General features: G+C 39.7%; 1 protein-coding gene across 3 annotated transcripts in view; it reads right to left on the minus strand.

Annotated features, from left to right (window-relative positions):
- Positions 1-21,271, minus strand: part of LOC308219623 (stromal membrane-associated protein 1-like) — a gene marked incomplete at its 5' end in the record, with an annotated part of 160,537 nt that overhangs the window by 25,744 nt on the left and 113,522 nt on the right. For 2 of the 3 annotated variants that reach the window (XM_080614851.1, XM_080614852.1), the window contains 2 exons: positions 10,047-10,127; positions 14,955-15,032. In XM_080614851.1, coding sequence (XP_080470977.1) covers positions 10,047-10,127; positions 14,955-15,032 — 159 coding nt within the window. The remainder of the gene's footprint in view (positions 1-10,046; positions 10,128-14,954; positions 15,033-21,271) is intronic. The other variant, XM_080614853.1, reaches the window with a different exon arrangement.

Raw genomic sequence — 21,271 nt, forward strand, 5'->3', positions numbered from 1 at the left:
TATGAGGTAGAAAATCTAGACAGATCCATCTTAAAGCTGATCCAGCATCCCATTACGACATCTACACATCAGATTAAGGTAAAAGTGTTTTAATGTGTCTCAGTTTGCAAGCTGTGACATACAATACACATGGTTTGTACTTTCATAAGCTGTTTTAAATACATCTTCAGTTTTAGAACCATATATTACGGTTATATGAACTCAGCTTACACATTTTTCCTCTATTTCTATTGAGCTCATTAGTCTGGGCAAGATTACAATAATGCAGCTATCTTAGTTCCAGTTCCTCATTAAACTGTTTTCTTTTATAACTTTCCTTCTAAAACCCTTTCAAAACGTAATACAATATCAGTATATATCAGAACTAAGAGGTATGTATTTATAATTCCTTCTTCATATATCTCCAAATGAAAATGAGTTGTTTCAAACATGGCAACTGACTGACCCCAAAGTGAAAAAACAATTCAACCCAAGCATTGCTTTCCACTGCTATTCATGAAGGTATGCTTTGCAATCTTTTCCTTAAGTATAACAAAAGTGCTTTTTTTGCTGAAAACATGCTTTTTGCATAAAACTTAAGTTCACCCGGTATCAAGACCCTACACTCTTAGCCAGTCAGCTCAGACCAGGGATCTTTCCAGATGCTGACATCCTACTCACTGGCTAGTCCAGAGTCAGATTTGCTACATGTTAGACACATGTGTGAACACAATATGGGTATCTCCAGTAGCTGTTTTTAAAAACACTGCCTTTGCCACAGTGGGCTTCTTGTCTGCAGTTGCTGACCCTTAAGTTCCCCACACCTACAGTCTCTTTTTAGTTGCCAACAACAACCTTTTAAATCCTACTTACCTGATAATCCAACACACTCACACACAATATGGTTGCAAACAGAATTTGTAAGAGTATAGGATAGCCTGCACTGATGAAGTTTAGGGCTCAGACAAGCATACTTATCAGTAACCTGCATGGATGTGACTGCTCCTTTTTATCCTCTTCCCCCTGCTTCTTCCTTGTTAACCCCAGACCACCTTGATTCCTCTGTTCCCCTTCCTCTGATCTGTCACCTAAACATCCCATAATAAGCTTCATATAATATTCTCTGCCCCATCCCCAAATTCTTTTCTCTCTGCATCCCATAACAAGTGCTATAGCTAGTATGCAATTAACCCTTACTTGACTGGGGTTCTTGGGAAAGAATCTCTTTCCTTGATCCACCTCACTGCTCTCCTTTGACGGACCTAGAAGCAGATCTCTGCACTATGTCTTTATTCATTAGACTGCTCCAGTTCTCTTCCCTGTCATTGTGCCTCTGACACTTGCAGTCTTTGTGTTTTAATCACATTCCTTACAGCATTGCACTGAACATTGTTTCATATAAACCACCTCTAAATTAGGACTTTTTCTAATAGAGTTGTGTTTCTTAAAGAGTGTTGGACTGATAGTCTGTACTGGCATCTGTTCTATCATTTTGGCAAGCAGTACAATACAAACACTTTATGAAGTCTAAGCATAGTATGTCTATAGAGACACATTTAAAAAAGAGCCTCTCAATAAGCTCCATGAAAATTCAATCCTGTCACTGCAGCTAATCACACTGAAATAATCAGAATTAACCCCAGAGGTTAGTTTTTCTTACTTCTGTATCAGCTTGTTGCTTTTCTTTTGCTGCTATAGAAGTTAGGAGTGAATTGAGGAGAACTTTATCAAATATCATATACAAGTACACAATTCTGTTTCACAAATACAGAATTTACAGGGAGAATGTTTAATAAACACTTATGCATCATTAGTTCATGTCGATGACCATTAGCTGTATTTTCTTCTGCTAGTCAGGCTTTTTTCCCCTCAGTTTTCTTCTCATTTCAAAGTTAACCACTTTGAAACAATTACTTTAGAAGCGAATTAATTTCAACCCACCACATGCAATACCAAAATGGATTTCCCTTTACTTGAGTAAACTCCATTCTCTTTGTCTTCACCTTCCATATCATCATAATCTTTAACACCAACTATCAAGAAGCATTTTAGCCACAGTCTAATCCAGCAGTCTACATCTGAACTGCAAATGAGTCAAACATCTTTCTGCTTTTATTCTCCCAGTTTAAATGATACGAATCTACATGAAATTTCTGGGTATTCTGAAAATGAATATTTAAATCACCCTTATAAAATATAAGGCTTGCTAAAGCTTTTTAGATTTACAGCTTCAGAGATTCTGAAGTTTTATAACTGTCTTCGAAGTGATATTACAAAGGCTCTGTCCTGGGTTCAGCAGCAGCAGTCACTTTTTCTCCTTCTTAGTAGCTGGTGCAGCGCTGTGGTTTTGACTTTCGGCCTGGGAATAATACTGATAAAGCCGATGTTTTCAGTTGCTGGTCAGAATGTTTACCCTGACCAAGGACTTTGTGAGTCTCATGCTCTGCCAGGGAGGAGGAGAAGCCGGGATGAAGCAGACACAGGACACCTGACCCAAACTAGCCAAACCAACTAGCCAAACCATTCCATACCATAGCACGTCATTCCCAGGATGTAGAACTGAGAGCACCCGGAAGGGCTAGAACACTGCGGGATGGGGGGCGAGGTATTGGTATCGGTCAGCGGGTGGTGAGGTGTTGTATTCTCTTCCCTTGTTATTTCCTTTATCATTATTATTATTGGTGGTAGCAGTAGTGATTTGTGTTATACCTTAGTTATTAAACTGTTCTTATCTCAACCCGCGGGAGTTACATTCTTTCGATTCTCCTCCCCATCCCTCCAGGAGCAGAGGGAAGGAAGGTGGGAGGGGAGTAGACTGCGTGGTTCTGATTTACGGCCTGAGCTTAAACCACGACAGGCTCTGACTTGCTTGTTCAGGCACCCATTTCAACATTTATGCTGATAGTTAACCAAACCAATTTCTTTCACACGACTAAAATAGTCTGTCTTTAAACAAAGGAAAAATTTTTATTGATATCCACTTATGGCTTAAACTGAGGATTAAGTATAAAAGACAAAAATACCTGTAGGTTATCTTGAGCAGAAGTTACCCATGTTGCTATGCAGTGTAAAATACACTACCTGCCTAGTTGACAGACCTGCAGTACCTTACTCTGAGATTAAGTATAATATCCTCAAGTTGAGAGAGACCAAACTTGCTGAGCAGAGAAGTGGACAGATTTACTTTTCAGCAGCACACTGACATGCATGAGGACCAACCTCAGAACTGCAGGCTCCAATTTTATAAAACAAAAATTTCAAGTAAAACTGAAAGACAAGCTCATTGAGCTGCAACCCTTGTTTCAACGAAGACAGGAGGCAACTGATCACAGGTGGGTTAGGAGTGTTGATTGATACATAAGAAATTTAGTATTGAAGAGATGCTACTTATTTGAACAGCTTTGTAACTGGTGACTTCATTTTGTACCATACCTCTCATCTCACAGAATTACCTACAGCGAGAAACTTGTCCATTTCCTTCAAATCACGTTAAAAGAACCTTTTTATACGTTATCTTGCTTTTGTTTCTTCCCCGGCTACAGTGCTATTTTCCAAATACCTCTGAGTTAATTTTGTGAAGACATTAATTATGTAACAGGATGAGCGCGAGAGCCATAAAGTTTTCAGTGCAACTGTTCCAGTGCCCTGAGCAACTATCAAAACATAATAAATTCAACAGTCTGAATAAATACTCTTATTCCTTTTAGTAAAAAGCCACATAATCAATACCTATGTCAAGTCTGAATTTAAACTGAAAGACACTGAAAGTTGCAGGACGGTGTTTGGAAGCTTTGGTGAAACTTCTTATGGCATTTTATTATTTTCTTTTTTAAATGATTTAAAGCTTAAGCTAATGTTGGAGCTTTTAGCATTGTCAGTGGCATCTAAAAATATTTTTTTAATGAAAAACAGAGTTAATACCTTTATTCTTAAGATTTGCACATCTGACAGTGCCTCCCACTACCTCATTGCCCTATCATGATGGTCACACACTGGAACAAGATCTCTCCCCTGAGGAGTTTAAGCATGTTCTAGCTTCAGCACAGTAAAATGAAACAGAACACACAAAGACACTTGATTACATTGCTCATGCTCCAAATCTCACATTATTTTAGGAAAATAAAGGAAGCCTATTATTCAAAACAAGATAAGATCATTATTTTTTGTGACATTATTTAAATTAAATGTCTTTTTCCTGTTATCAACTTCATCTCATCCAATCCTTATCCTTCTTTACATTCAGTTCTGTGTATCAGTACCACTTCTGTAAAAATGTCCTGCTTTTTGTTCTTTCACATTTGGTGGATGGTACACAATCTCCTAACTAGTACTATAGTTTTCTAAAACTTTTAGATGAGATTGTATATTTGCATTTTCAATCATGCATGCTCCTGTCTCAGAATGTCTCAAATGTCTCAGAATGAGTAAGTCTTGGTCATATAGGTATTTTTATCTCAGCTTAGCATCCATTCATGAATAAGGCTGACTTAATTCACACTTATTTAAATGTGCCCATTCTCTTTTGTTGTTCAATATGCATGTAAGTGTATGTGCCTTCCTAACTGTCTCAAGGTCACCAGGAAAAAGGGTGAAGCTTATCACAAGGAAGCAGAAGAAACCTGAAAATGCCATTTGTTAGTAAGTATTACCAACTGAAAACGCAGGGCAATTCTAGGCTTTGACCCTGCATGGTGCAAAATGTAACTGAGGAGCAATTAAAACTAAGCACAGTTATCAATACCTTTTTGTTAAAAATAGTTTGGCAAGTAAAACAAAGGCCACTTTAACCAAAGCAGCCCAAGCCCAAGCTTGTTCTCGCAGTTTTTAAGATTCCATTTCTATAGAATTTAAATAAAGAAATAAATAAATTACATTAAAATACTGTTCCTCTGGAGATCAGACTTATCAAGCTGATACAGAGAACACACACAGGGCTGAGGACAAAAAAACCTGTGATACTCTTCCTGTAGGTTGACTCCTTTTCTAACACTAAAAAGACAAATACCCTTCTTCCCACCTGACAAAAAAAGGGGTTTCTTTCAATTGTTTCCACCTGCAATATCGATTTCTTAATTTCTTTGTCTACAACTCCCAATACGTAATAAGAGCCATGACAGATTAATTTCATTAACTAAGACTATTTTTCTAGGCAATCCTCAAACATAAAAGAGTCCTTTGTTACCTGCAAAAGGAATGAATTGCACAGTTTCGGGAAGATACCAGTTTTATTTGCCTTTCTCCAGATTAGCATTAGAAGCAACCAAAGAAACCAAATTAATCTGATCTCTTCCATAAAACTGAAAGGGTATGATTCGAAATGTAAAACCAGGCTGGGACAGGTCCAGGAAATGCAGACTGAGAGAACAAGTAGCCTTAAAACCCTTTACCCTCTGTGGGGGTAGAAGGCAGGGAAACAGGCTGTCCTATGTTTTATCACATACTCATGATTAACTCTCATCTACTTAGTCTCAATTTGTGAAAACAAAGACTAAAACTAAGACTATGTATTCAACAACAGGGCAAAACATGTTTCTGCTTTTCTGCTCCTGTGATAAACACTTGATTGCTTATGTATTATAATTGAAGTTTATATTACATTTTATATAAAAATACAAAGAAAAACCATTTAAAAATAATATCACTCAGAAAAGCAAATAATGTTTAAAAGTCTAAGAAAACTTATTAACATTATTAGTCAAGTGATTTAGCAAATATATCACCAATACAGTGTCAAAATAAAGAAAGCATTTCATAGAATCATAGAATAGTTAGGGTTGGAAAAGACCTTAACATCATTCAGTTCCAACCTCCCTGCCATGGGCAGGGACACCCCACACTAAACCATGCCACCCAAGGCTCTGTCCAACCTGGCCTTGAACACCGTCAGGGACGGAGCACTCACAGCCTTCCTGGGCAACCCATTCCAGTGCCTCACCACCCTTACAGTAAAGAACTTCTTCCTTATATCCAATCTAAGCTTCCCCTGTTTAAGTTTTAACCCATTACCCCTTGTCCTATCACTACAGTCCCTAGGGAAGAGTCCCTCTCCGGTATCCTTGTAGGCCTCCCATACATCTGTACAGTACATGATAGAACATAAAAGATAGCACCTAGTCATGCTATAAGCAAGAGCAAGGGCATAAAAAAGTTGGAATATTTATAATGTAATTCTGTATTTAAATTATTATTCAGGTCAATATTTGTAAATCAACTTATTCCTACAACTTGAAAGCAAACACCTCACTGATGTTTAGGTGGACATTAAAAACATTGCAGGCTTTCGTTCTTCCATGATTTCTTACAACGCTACTCAGTTTTAAAGAAGTGAAGAATACTAGAGCACTATTTGCTCCAACTCATTTATCCCCGAACAAAATTGTTAGGATGATTATTTGGAATACTTTGGTTAAGTAAAAACATCTCAGAGAACTAACTGGGGACTAATGTTTCCTCGTCTCACTTGCAACTCACAAGGTTGATTTTTTGTGGAAGTTTTAGCTGTCTTTGGGGGAAAACGAATGAAAACACTGCCCTAATAAGCTACATTAAGTTCTTCTTATTTGGTTAAATGAATATTTGACATATTGTTTTTGCTACATTAAGGGAAAAAACTGCTAATATGATTTGTCTTCGCTTTTATTTGAGGGGTTCTCTAGCACTTTTTACGTGCTAATAAAGTTATGTCAGTGCCTCCATAATGTGGGCCATCTGGTGCTGATTGGTACCAGCTGAGAGGTAGCAGCTCACTGTTATTGCGGGGTTTTAGCTGGCAATTTAGTCTCCAGTTTGGTGAAGAAAAACAGCATTTGAATACTACCACTGAAAAATAACCTCTGTCACTTAAATCAACTCTATACACAAACAAGAGCCAATTTCAAACTCAAATGCAACATAATAAAACTAAACTCACAGTGTCAAACAGTACTTCAGTTAATCAAGTTTAACTGCTGCAATCCTTCAGAAACATTCATCATCCCAATATGTTCAGCAGAATGAAAAAAGTCTTAACTTTGAATGTCAATATTAGTTTGCAAAAGCACAAGTGGTTTTGGAAAAAAATAGTTTGTTCTTTACATTGCATGCATTTAACTTTACTGTCCCAATACAACACAATCTTCTCTTTAAAGGGCTTACTTTCCATAAATTAGATATGGTTTCATAGTAGCTATGACCCTCAATATGCAGTATTTTACCATGAAACCATCACAATATTTTCACTAAAGTTTTCAACTGATGTGAAACCTCTAAAACAGAAACAGTACAGAAAGCTATTAAGTGCCCAAACACTTCCAAGCTATTCAGTACCATGGACTCAGCTGAACTTCCTGATTTTGAGTCAGAAATACTTGCTAAGTATACTTTTCCACAGACAGCTTTCCAAATCACTTTTGGCTTAATTCTGGATTGCTAGCATTGACACACGTTGTTTTCCTCATTCAAAAATTAGTCTACATAAAAAGTTGAACCCAACAAAAATGTGAACATTTAGGCATATGAATTTTCTCCCCTTTTGCTTTGAGAACACTCCAAAGCCTCAAGATGTCATAACTAGTTATGCCTTTTTTTGTCTGACTTTGTACTGCAGTTGGACATAAAAAGGCATGTTTTGAAAAAGACCGGAATTGCCCTAGTTGCTCTGAAATTCAAGGAGTCATTCATATAGCTCAGTCCAAGTTCTCTGTTTTAAAAAGTGCAGTCAAGTGTGGTTTAGTAAAGGGCCTTTACGAAATGAAGTGTTATTATTTCTTAGACTGATTGTTTGCAAACACATCCTCAGTCCATTCTTTGCAGCTCTTCTTTATCCTTGGGACACACAATCTCCCCAGTTCACACACTGGCCATGATCCCTCAGCCCAAATGACCAGACTGCATCCCACCTCCTTCTCTTCTGTGCTTCCTTTCAGTGGAAAACAGCTACAAGGTGGACGGGGTGCACGATGTGGTTGCTGAAAACATGATACTACGGTCAAGACGCCAGCATTCCCCTACTGACTCACAGATTATAATCATAGAATGATTTGGGTTGGAAGGGACCTTAAAGGTTATCTAGTTCCAACCCCCTGCCATGGGCAGGGACACCTTGCACTAGACCAAGCTGCTCAAAGTTCCATCCAACCTGGCCTTGAATACATCAACATGAAATATTTAAAGTATCCCACAGACAGTCTCTAACCAGATGGGAAGTGTATCATTATCAGTCAAGCTAAGAAGAATATTAATGTTTATCAGCTCCCCGAAGTAGAATCACACCACAAAAGCAGCAATTCCATATATAAAAATAAAACCTTTTGGTTCTCTTATCTCACCAGTACTTTCCAATGGACACAGAAGCATCCCATAGAGGTCTCTTTCCTTTGGATTCTAGAACGCGACTGTGATTTTAAAATACGTCAAGTTTACAGGCTGCATCTAAAAATAGCTAATTTTGAACCACCTTTAAATGCCTCAAAAAGCTCGAGCTTAAAGAATCTCTTAAATTAAAAAGATGACCCGCAGATGAGTACCACCTGAGCAATCAGTGCTGACACATTAATAATGAAATAAAATATGCTGCAGTATTTCAAACATTTTGCATCTGTTACAACAGCACTATTATCTAATGCAGACACATTTACCAAATTCCACATTTTGTAGTGCAAGCATTTAAAATCAAAATACTTCCTTTTACTTGCTTAATCATTAACTGGTAATCTAATGATAAATTAATGCAAATCTAATCAGTGGCATTTGAATTGTTTTTTATTTCAAGTATTAGAGTAGTGCCTCAGCTGTAACTATGCACTATCATCTTTTCTCTTCACCTAACCAAGTATTCCCAGGCATGGGACAAGGTTCAGGCACCCTCGCAAAGGGAAAACCTCTCTCCCCCAGACCAAAACTAGACCTTTTGGCTTTAGAAAGTTAAGATTTCCAAACCAAAGCAATGTTTTCAGCCTTCATAACTAAAGTATATTTTTCTAAGGACTAGAATAAAGCATTTAATTCAGCTGGATGCCCTTGTAAAACTCCAATAATCAGCAATTTTAATACTTTTGTCATCCATAAATATGCTTTAACCTCCTACAAGATGAATGAGGATATTCTTTTCCACTAGCTCAGTGAAGCTACACAAATTGTCACAACAAAGTTTGCTTCTGCACTAACTTAATTCGCAAGTGCTAATCTGATTTTCTAATTTCACAAAAAAATATACTGGCATTGGGTAGGGACTTTTTTCTTCTCCAGGTGTGCACATATTTTTGTATCTTGTTTTATTATGCAAAATAAAAAACTTCTATTTGCAAGCTGAACTAGAAATAAGTCAGCAATCATTATGTATGAATACATAACATTTTTCATAATTGTAACACAGCACTACTGGGGAATAAACTGACAGATGGAGACTCCAATGCATTCTGTGGACTGCACTGCAGATCAAACCACACTAATGGATTCACATCATCTCAGAGAGGACATCTGTTTTAGAAGAAATTACTGTACTTAATACTTAAATTACCCATTACATTTTTGCTTAACTTTATACAGAGCTGTACGTGAAATTTTAATTGTACCTATATTGCTAAGGCTCCCCAGTATGCTTTACTACAGCTGCGCACGGAAGTACCTTAACTCGTTTACCTGTCATGTTTTGTGACATGATCTAGTTGAATATTTTCAAAGAGTTATTAATGAAATTCTGTAAATTATGCACTCATGTTTAAAATGGATCATTTACGAAAGACAGAATTAGGCGATCATAGAGCACTGACTAAACCTGAAAATTTTCTGTGCAAGAATTGCAATAGTACATATTAAAAACCTGAATTAGGTTTTTAATCTGAGCTTCATCTTAACAAAGCTTAACTCGGATCCCTCTTCCCCAAAATGTATTCCTCATTGTATGGTCAACCTACCTCTGGACGCAAGCAACAGTACAAATAAAACATTCACGTGGGTTATTCTGATTATTATTCATATACACTCATATAAACACACACATATACACAAACACACTTTTTACAAAGCTCTTTACATGTCTAATACTGTATTCATTTTTTAAGTAACTGGACAAAATGAACTATTCTTACCTTTTCAACTGCTAATTGCTTTGATGGTTTTTCAGATTCTCTCTCTCTCTTTTTCTCTTCTTTCTTTTTTTCTTTTTCCTTCTGGAAAAAAAAAAAATAGATTTTGCTAATACTCAATAACAGTGCATTTGCAAATACTGAATGTCCACAGTCATATACAACATAAAGAGATCTTCAGTTCCTCATTCATAGTGAATATATAAAGACTTAAACTGTTCACCAGTGCCTCTGCCTCCACACTGCACAAAGCTTACAGGAGCCCTCTTGATTCCCAGTGACTTTTATTTTCATTCACTTCAATTTCATTGTGGACTTGAAAGTGCCTAAGTCCTTCATCTTCACAATTCACATTTTCAATATGCAAGCTTTCTGCTTCAGCTCCATTAGATAAAAATGAATTCAAACTAATTGAAAACATTTCTCAGATGCTGTATTCATGTTGGAACTTTTAACTCAAGCATTTCATTACTTGCAAAAGCAGTCAAAAAGCACGATGAAGACAATGAAATGAAAGTGGCTTTATACTGGTCTAAATTTCTACGTAAAAATTATGCGTTGGGTTTTCACCTCCCCCCAGGATTCATTTCTAACAACATGGCATACTGGTTACACAGAGGAACTCTGAATTCATCAAGAGAGGCGGGTAAGAAAGAAAAGGCAAGTTTTGTTCTAAGTGGCCGCTGCTATTCCTAGTACAACTTGAAAAACACATCAAATTCACAAAGGCACTTGGACTAGTAAGTCCCACGGACTATTACCCACTTCTAGTGATCCATATGGGTGCTGATGATGTTGATAGCAGTAGGCTGGAGTACATAAAGAAGGACTACAGAGCCCTGGGAGAGGTAGTTAGGGGCTCTGGAGCTCAGATTGTTTTTTCGTCAATTCTCCAGGATACAGGGGAGGACCTTAAAAAAGCTAGGAGGATTGGCCAAGTTAATAAATGGTTAAAAGGATGGTGCCATAGTCAGGAGTTTGGGTGTCTTGAACATGGGGCCCAAGTTAGTAGGCCAGGTCTACTGGGGGCTGGTGGAGCTGGTCTGGCAAAGAAGAGGAAGAGAGGTTTTGGTAGGAGGCTTGCCAGGCTGGTCAAGGTTGCTTTAAACTAGATGTGTTGGGGGAGGGGGGCATCGTTTCATCCCATTACACCCAGTCAGTTGCCAGCACCTATAATAAATGCTCGGAGCAATGTAGAGATATTCCAGCCACTCCAGCCAGTGAGCCGGCTTCATTTGGAGCTCGGCTCAGATGCCTCTATACAAATGCCCGTAGCATGGGGAACAAACAAGAGGAATTAGAGATGTGTGCACGACTGCGGGAGTATGATCTAGTAGGCATCACAGAAACATGGTGGGATGGCTCCTACGACTGGAGTGTTGGAATAGAAGGTTACAGACTCTTTAGAAAAGACAGGACTGGCAGGTGCAGAGGGGGAGTTGCTATTTATGTTAGGGATAGGCTGGAGAGTATGGAACTCTGGGGATGGGTGAGCAGTCGACAGAGAGTTTGTGGGTCAAGGTTAAAGGGAGAACAGCTATGGGGGACATTACTGTGGGGATCTGTTACAGACCGCCTGATCAAGAGGAATCTGCGGATGAAGCGCTCTACAGACAGATAGGAAAAGCCTCACGCTCACAGGCCCTTGTCCTCATGGTGGACTTCAACCACCCTGACATCTGTTGGAGTGAAGGTACGGCCTGGCACAAGCAAGCCAGGAGGTTCCTCGATTGTGTGGAAGACAACTTCCTTCTGCAAGTGATAGAGAAGCCAACAAGGAAAGGTGCCAATGCTTGACCTCGTGCTCACCAACAGGGAAGGGCTGGTTGGAAATGTGATGCTCCAGGGCAGCCTTGGATGTAGCAACCACGAGATGGTCGAATTTGAGATCCTCAGGACAGTGAGAAGAGCGTGCAGCAAGCTCACTGCCCTGGACTTCAAGAGAGCAGACTTTGGCCTCTTCAGGAACCTGCTTAGTAAGGTTCCATGGGATATAGCCCTAAAGGGCAGGGGGGCCCAAGACTCTTGGTTGTTATTCAAGGATCACCTGCTCCAAGCTCAGGAGTGTTGCATCCCAACTAGAAGGAAGTGCAGCAGGAGGGCCAGGAGACCTCCTTGGATGGATAAGGAGCTGCTCAGGAAAATTCGAAGGAAAAAAGAGGCTTATAAAAGGTGGAAGCAGGGACAGGCGGCCTAGGAAGAATACAGGGATGTTGTCCAGGGAGCTAGGGACCAGGTTAGGAAAGCTAAGGCCCAGTTAGAATTAAACTTGGCTAGGGATGTTAAGGATAACAGGAAGGGATTCTATAGGTACGTAGCAAATAAAAGACAGACTACGGACAACGTAGGCCCCCTCCGGAAGATATCGGGAGAAATGGCTATCCTGGATTTGGAGAAGGCTGAGGTTCTTTAATGACTTCTTTGCCTCAGTCTTCACTGGCAAAGTCTCTGATCGCACCACTCAAGTCTTGGAAGGCGAACGCAGGGACTGTGAGAATGAAGACCCTAGGCCCACTGTAGGAGAGGATCTGGTTTGAGACCATCTTAAAAACCTAAACGTACACAAGTCCATGGGACCTGATGAAATCCATCCGTGGGTCCTGAAGGAGCTGGCGAATGAAGTTGCTAAGCCACTGGCCAGCATATTTGAAAAATCGTGGCAGTCAGGTGAAGTTCCCGACGACTGGAAAAAGGGAAATATAACCCCCATTTTCAAGAAGGGAAAAATGGATGACCCGGGGAATTACAGACCAGTCAGTCTCACCTCTGTGCCTGGCAAACTCTTGGAGCAGATTCTCCTGGAAGACATGCTAAGGCACATGGAAAACAAGGAGGTGCTTGGTTGGTGACAGCCAGCATGGCTTCACTAAGGGGAAATCCTGCCTGACCAATTTGGTGGCCTTCTATGATGGGGCTACGAAACTGATGGACAGGGGCAGAGCAGTTGACGTCATCTACCTGGACTTGTGCAAAGCCTTTGACACTGTCCCACATGACATCCTTGTCTCTAAATTGGAGAGACATCAATTTGATGAGTGGACGATTCGATGGATAAAGAACTGGCTGGATGGCTGCACGCAAAGAGTTGTGGTCAATGGCTCAATGTCCGGCTGGAGACCGGTAACGAGTGGTGTCCCTCAGGGATCGGTGTTGGGACCGGTCTTGTTCAACATCTTTGTCGGTGACATGGACAGTGGGATTCAGTGCGCCCTAAGCAAGTTTGCCAATGACACCAAGCTGTGTGGTTCGGTTGATAGGCTGGAGGGAAAGGATGCCATCCAGAGGGACCTCGACACGCTTGTGAGGTGGGCTGATGCCAACCTTATGAAGTTTAACCATGCCAAGTGCAAGGTCCTACACCTGGGTCGGAGCAATCCCAGGCACAGCTACAGGTTGGGTAGAGAAGAGATTCAGAGCAGCCCTGCAGAGAAGGACTTGGGGGTGGTGGTTGATGAGAAAATGAACATGAGCCGGCAGTGTGCGCTCGCAGCCCAGAAAGCCAACCGTATCCTGGGCTGTATCAAAAGGAGCGTGACCAGCAGGTCAAAGGAGGTGATCCTGCCCCTTTACTCTACTCTCTTGAGACCTCACTTGGAGTATTGTGTGCAGTTCTGGTGTCCTCAACAGAAAAAGGACATGGAACTGTTGGAACAAGTGCAGAGGAGGGCCACGAGGATGATCAGAGGACTGGAGCACCTCCCGTAGGAAGACAGGCTGAGAAAGTTGGGGCTGTTCATCCTGGAGAAGAGAAGGCTGCTTGGAGACCTCATAGCAGCCTTCCAGTATCTGCAGGGGGGCTACAAGGATGCTGGGGATGGACTATTCATCAGAGACTGTAGTGACAGGACAAGGGGTAACGGGTTCAAACTTAAACAGGGGAAGTTTAGTTTGGATATAAGGAAGAAATTCTTTACTGAGAGGGTGGTGAGGCACTGGAAGGGGTTGCCCAGGGAGGTTGTGAATGCTCCATCCTTGGCGGTGTTCAAGGCCAGGTTGGATGAGGCCTTGGGTGACATGGTTTAGTGTGGGGTGTCCCTGCCCATGGCAGGGGGGTTGGAACTGGATGATGTTAAGGTCCTTTCCAACCCTAACTATTCTATGATTCTACGACTAGTCCATAACGCTGTCATTTGAATTTTAACTAAAGTTTAAATATAGCTGACCTAAAATAATTTATACCATCTGTCCAGATTTTATGTATTTAGAAGAAAAAACATGAGTTATGTTTAGATCATAAGTTATTTCACATACTGTATGCAATCTCAATTTAGACTGAAGTATCCAAAAGAGCCTAGCATTCACATTCTAAAAAAAGTATTTCAGTATTGTTGCAAATTGTGACATTTACTGCAAGTTCATACAAGTGATGCCTCATCTACTACTTAAGTTTTTCAAAGACCTTTCTAAACAGTAAATGTAACGTCAGCACATACACATGTATCCCAGCTAGAAGGGATATTAAAACTACTATGAGTTAACAGGAGTGTTGCCAAATTATGTATTTATCTCCAAGGAGATTGAACTAAATGGCTGGAAGAGTACTGATATTTTAGATTCTGAAACAAGCAAGTAACAAAAAAAAGAAACTAAAAATTATTCCTGAGGAGACAGGACAATGCCACCCATGCCCATTAGCTGGGAATGAAACAATAGTTTCAGTTTTGTGACACTAAACCAGAGCAGAACCAGAAGTTTAACATATAGAAACAAAGAGGTAACAATCACATGTGTACTTCGTCCCACTGTACCGGCCCTCTTCATTTCTAGCGCAGGAAGCAAGGAGAGAGGTACTTATGTGACTGAAGTATTATCAGCAGTTTATACTCTCTACTTAGCTCATTGAAATTACCCTACAGAAAACATTTGTGTGGTGCAGTAACCTGACAAGAGTTACACCTGAAAACAATATACCTCTGCTTTGCTCTTCTCAGCAGCAGCTTGCAGAGAAGGCGAGGATGCCAAAGGCTGAGCAGCATCAGAAGAGGATATCTGTATAAAACAGAGGAAAGAAATGAGAGAGAAAATAAGCAAGAACAGGTAGGAAGGGAGGGAGCAGCATCAGCTGAGACAGGATTTTCTTTTTATTATTTCCCCCACTAATTTTGGGGTGAGGGGAAACACAACACAGAAGAAACAAAGAGGAGACGAAGTATTTCCTTTTTTGGTCCTTTTTCTTTTTTTTTTTTTTTTTAATTTTTATCAATACGATTTTTAAAGCAAATCTGTCAGATAGAAATGACTGGCTTATAATGAAATTCACTAGAATAGAACTTAAGAAAATGAGCCTGGATAAGATCATATCACAGGCCTAAGAAAAATAATTAGGTTTCATCCATTGTTCAGTTTTAGCGAGTGTGACTATTGAAATATTAATGTCCGGAAGCATGAAGGCACACTGTCTCAAAGGAGGGGGAGAGAAGAGAGTGTCTTCGCTATTGTTCACTGTAAGAGTATTTTTATTAAGAGGAATACAAAATAACTCTAAGAGTTATACATTAATCAAAGTTCTAATTAACTCTTCTTTAAGAGCATTCCAAATGAGTAAAGAGCTTAGGGTTAATACAAAGCTGCATCCCAACAAGAGGATGCCAGATCTTCCAGATAGGTGATACTTCTTTTCTGGAAATCAGTATGTAAAACTGCTATTAGCACCACTAGACTTCCAGAATTATCTAAAAGGTATCTTACATATGCAACAGATGCAGTTTGCTCAAGAAAATCTGATTTTTCCAAATGCATTTTCATACAACTTCATATCCTCTTTCTTTATGCATAGTTGATCACTTTAATGGAACCATTGTATTTCTATTCCCCTTACTACAAAAAAGCAACTGAATCACATTTATCAAACATGTAGAAGATCTTCAGAGCTATAAAAGCTGACACTTCTACACTGTCTTGTATCACCTCTACTATCCACAAAGAAAATTTAAAAATAACTTCAGCTATTACAGAGCAAGTCATTATGTTTATCAAAATAACAAATTTACATGGCCTGCTTTTACTTAGTTTAAAGAAAAAAACCAGCTTGCACTGAAAGGAAAAACTGAAAGCCGAAAAAAAACCCCTTACCTCATGTCTAAATACCCCATATTTCTTACAGAAAATCCTACTAGTACCACAGCTTATATAGGTGGAATATTCATAGAATATATATATTCAATATTTTTACAAACTCTGAAACTATGCCCATACTGGAAGGTGGTGGAGGGCTTCAGAGAAGATATTTATAAGGCTTAAATTTTAAACTGAATTTTACCTGCAGAAATATGAAACAGAATCCTCATTTTTAAATTTACTGTTTCAAAATCATATTAGCAGAGTTATGGATATATCTGCTGCAATGAAGCAGTTTCTCGAACTGTAGCATCCTGTTGCTATAGGAACACAGGGATCCCGTTTATTCCAATTACACCACAATGTAACCAAATAAAGATGTCAGAAAAATGATCAGGTAACTACATATATGAAACTATGAGCTCTAGCACCATGTTCCTTACTAAGACTTCAATTAACTGCAAATGTGTGAAATTCTCATAATGGAACATCTTAGGTTTACTTTCAAGTTTCTAAAGATAAAGTGAAATTTTTGTTTGGGGTTCATGTTCTTTTGTATGCTTCAGATTTTAAGAAAATTCAAGCTTGATAGCGCTCACAGGTGCACAGCAGGTGACAGCTACTCACCACACAGAACCAGGCAAGCAAAATGTCATGTGGGGGTTGGGGAGATATCAGCACTATAGATGTTTGTATCACAGTTTCATCCTCACATAATAGTTCTCAATCTGCCTATCAGCCTCATTAATTAAGGGATTAGCTAACTTAGGATAAGTTAATCCTATAAAGGCCTGAAAATAATTATTATAGTTTTGCCAATCAAGTAATGGCATCATAGAACCATAGAATCTATGGAGAAATGTCAAGCAGGCTTCAAGCAGGAGATAGAGTAAAAAGCAGTTGCCATCTAGCCTGGGATAAAGAACAGTTTATACAAGTTGAGAAATGCCCAAGCATAATGTTTAAAGACAAACAGCAGCACTACATTCACTTCAGGCTAAAAAGCAGTGCCTGAAAGCACACTTCACATATGCAAATATTCAACTAAGTAAGAGTATAAAGGCACATTACTGAAGATAATCTTTAAGAGAAGACACATTACAATGTATAAAGAACTGATTAAGTTTATATAAGGAAAGCAACAGCATGAGTTTGGGTTGCTGAACAGCTTTATCACCACTGCATCATGCTAAACTTGTTATCTTCCATGTTGCGCCAGATAAGGAAACACAAATGAAAAAAATCCAATCAAATCAAAAGGTGCAGCTAGATAAAACTAAACGTGGATGTTGTTGTCTACCTGGACTTTATTAAAGCCCTTGACACCACTTCCCACAGCATTCTCCTGGAGAAATTGGCTGCTCATGGCTTGGACGGGTGTGCCATTCACTGGGTAAAAAACTGGTTGGATGGATGGACCTGAAGAGTTGTGAACGGAGTTAAATCCTGCTGGCGGCCCGTAACAAGAGGTGTTCCCCAGGGCTCAGTACTGCAGCCAGTCTTGTTCAGTATCTTTATAAGAGATCTGGATGAGGGGATCAAGTGCACCCTCAGTAAGTCTGCAGGTAACACCAAGTGGGGTGGGAGTGATCTGCTGGTGGATACGGAGGCTCTGCAGAAGGATCTGGACAGGCTGGATAGAAGGGCTGTGGCCAACTGTATGAGGTTCAACAATACAAAGTGCAGGGTCCTACATTTGGGCCACAATGACCTCACACAATGCTACAGGCTTGGGGAAGAGTGGCTGGAAAGCTGCTCAGAGGAAAAGGACCTGTGAGCGTTGGTCAACGGCCACTGAACATGAGCTATCTTGTGCCCAGGTGACCAAGAAGGCCAACAGCATCCTGGCCTGTATTAGCAACTGGCCAGCACGGCCAGGGCAGTGATCATCCCCCTGTACTCAGCACTGATGAGGCTGCACCTCCAATCCTGTGTTCAGCTTTGGGCCTCTCACTACAAAACAGACACTGAGATGCTGGAGCGGGTGCAGAGAAGGGCAATGACGCTGGTAAAGGGTCTGGAGTACAAGTGTCTTAGGAGAGCTGACAGAACTGGGGTTGTTCAGGAGGTCAGGGAAGAAACACCTTATCACTTTATACAGCTACCTGAAAGGAGGTTGTAGTGAGGTGGGTTTCAGCCTCTTCTCTCAAATAACAAGCAACAGGACAAAAGGATAGGTCCTCAAGTTGCACCAGGGGAGGTTTAGATTGGATAGTTGGAAAAATTTCTTCACCAAAAGAGTTGTCAATCATTGGAACAGGCTGCTCAAGGAAATGGTGGAGTCACCATCCCTAGAGGTATTTAAAATACATATAGATGTGGGTCTTATATACATGATTTAATGGTGGATTTGGCAGTGTTAGGTTAACAGTTGGATTCAATTATCTTGAAGGTCTTTTCCAACCTAGATGATTCTACAAAACAGGATTAAAACAGAGGCTGGTGTAATGCAGTGAGTGGTTAGGGTACGAGGGAAGCCTAGAAAAACACTTGCCATTAGGACAAACTGATACTTAAGAGACAGCTGACCTGTTAACCCTGTTCAGGTTTTCAGCTGGCACTGAACCAGCTACCTCCTGACTTCAGAGCAATCCAGCATGCCTCATGCTGAGTGCAGGAACCTTAGTGAGAGGCTGTACTCTTCAGCTACAATAGAGTCCCTTCAGCACCAGGTATTCTCACCTGTGCTCAGGTGTCATACTGTGTCATGTCAATACATCAAAACTAGCACCAAATAAAACTAAAAACTATAAGAACACTGCAATGTAAGGGTATTCTTTTATTAGCCTGGGATTTTTTTCAGTTAGAAGACTGAATTTTCACTAATATGAAAATCATTATTACAGGTGCTAATAACTTCTTCAAGCACAGAGAAACCAATACCTTATTCATCAAATGCTTGGTTTTCAGAGATTTCAAAACATTCATTTATAAACTTTAACCCCATATTTCAGCAAACCTGCTTGATCTTATGAGATGTCAATAGCACTTCCGAGGTTTTGTTTGCCCTTGCACTGTCATCAAATTCTTATTTTGAAAGGTTGTGATATGTTCATATTTCCAAACTGCAGCACACTTTATAGATGTACTGTGTAGCAAGCCCCTCACTAGCATAAGTCAACCCTAAACAACCTCTAGGCTATTCTGTTGACTTCACTGCCACAACCCAGGTTAGACCTCTCAAAGTTTGCATTAATGCCTTCTACATCCTGTTTGCATTGCAGACATACCATTAGCTATGGCGGATGTTAGTCACTGAATAGATGAAAAACCAAAAAAGAACAGTGGTTGACAAGAACTTGTGTGCTGCTGGCTTGTATTTTCAGTAAATCTTTGTTCTTAAAACTACTGCAATGATAAATTGGCTCATAGAACCTTTTCTGCCTGTAGTCAAAACAGATTCATTAGCTTGCCAACAAATGGCAAATGAGAAAGCATCTGCTCACTGACCTATTTCTGTATTCATGGTCAGCAGTGGGAGTGCTAAGGTAACTCGCGTACCAAAACAGTCACCCATGACAGGTATACACATCCAACTGTCCTAGAGTAAGTGCTGCACTTAGTCCTGGTGAAACTCCCTTTAATTAGTTGAAAGCCACAAATGCACTTTAAATATTTATAGCAGAGCCCTTATCACTCAGGACTGCCAAGCAAGGTTTTAATAATAATTTTAAAACTGTTTTTAAAGAGACTGAGATCACTGAAAAGCAGCACTATGTAATCCCACATCAAAGTAACATACACGCTTCTATTTAGTATTTATCAGCCTTTATTAAGAGTGATTTGTTTTTATAAACTTGATCAGAAGCATCAGTAAAGGAAGATTATTCCATGCTTGGATCCAATTCCAAGTATCTGAAAATACTGTCGTTTAGAAGCAGACAACTCCTCTTTATTGTGTGTGTGGGGGGGGGAATCTGGCTTGCAAAAATACCCTTTTTCACAGCAATAATTGCTGTTACCGCTTTTCTAATTTGTCCATTTAAATCCAATTACTATATTCCAGTGGAAACAAAGAGGAAAAAAGCTAAAGAATCAGCTTCTAGAAGAACTGGCCAATACTGACACCAATTATGAAGTCTGAATTGCAGACAGCAGGAAAGGTAGAAAATATCTTTGCTAATTTAGATCCAATGGCAAAAGATATTACAGAGAGAAGGTATTAAAGAGTAAGATTTGTCATCAAAGCCACTAAAGACAAGTGACCAAAACCTCCTGCACTTTTGGCCACATGTGTAACACAATAAAGTCACCTAAATTTCCATAACAAAATCTGAAAAGCAATTATCACCCATCTTCCAGAATTCAAGTAAAGAAGCACACACTAATAGACTCTGATAATGTATGTTAACACTACGCTCTGGAAAACTGTCAAGTAAGATGTCCTTGATTATTGGCACTTTAAAGTACCAAACAAAACCAATGGCAACCCCTGCAACCAGCCATACATGCTGCTAGGAAAAGAATACATTTGGTATGCTTGTGTGCATTAAAAACATACTGCAAACTGACAACCAGCATCTGAATATTTCATTTTAGTTTTCAACTTCAATGTAGTAAGGTCTTTTGATTAAGCAAATTCAGAATTGCCTAAAGCAGGGAATGAAGGCAAGGAGCTGTTTCTTAAGTTTCCACATTTATACTCATGTTCATAATATTTCAACTGCATTTCAGAACAAAAGACTTGTAGTCATTTAATTTTTAGCAATCTCTTTCTATTGTTTGCACTTTGGGACTTCTTTTTAGAAAGCAAATAAAGTAAAAAAAACCCAAACATTTTGCATAATGAAAGTCAATACTATCTTTAAAGTATCATGTGCATTCAGTGCTGAGCAAGAAAAAACATACAAACACACTAGTACTGTGATTTCCTTTTCACCTGTCTCTGTGAGAGACTGTCTGGTTCACAGAAAACGTGAGACGGGCAAAGAAAGAATCTGCAGGTTCACAGTATTACAGTCGTGTCCCCCGTCCCGTTCCCCCTCCTTGCTTGGCAATGTGTCACCTGTCCCCATTTCCTCCATTAAAAACTTCTGTAGTATTTAAGCTATCACTTAGTAGTGGAACTATCCAAACACACGCTATGGCAATAGTTCACGTACAAGCATCAATGCAACCAGCATTTGGCCCAATGATTGATGCAGTCTGTGAATCAGGCTAGACTACTATTT

This window comes from Psittacula echo (assembly GCF_963264785.1).
Source record: "Psittacula echo genome assembly, chromosome: 4".
Taxonomy (NCBI): domain Eukaryota; kingdom Metazoa; phylum Chordata; class Aves; order Psittaciformes; family Psittacidae; genus Psittacula; species Psittacula echo.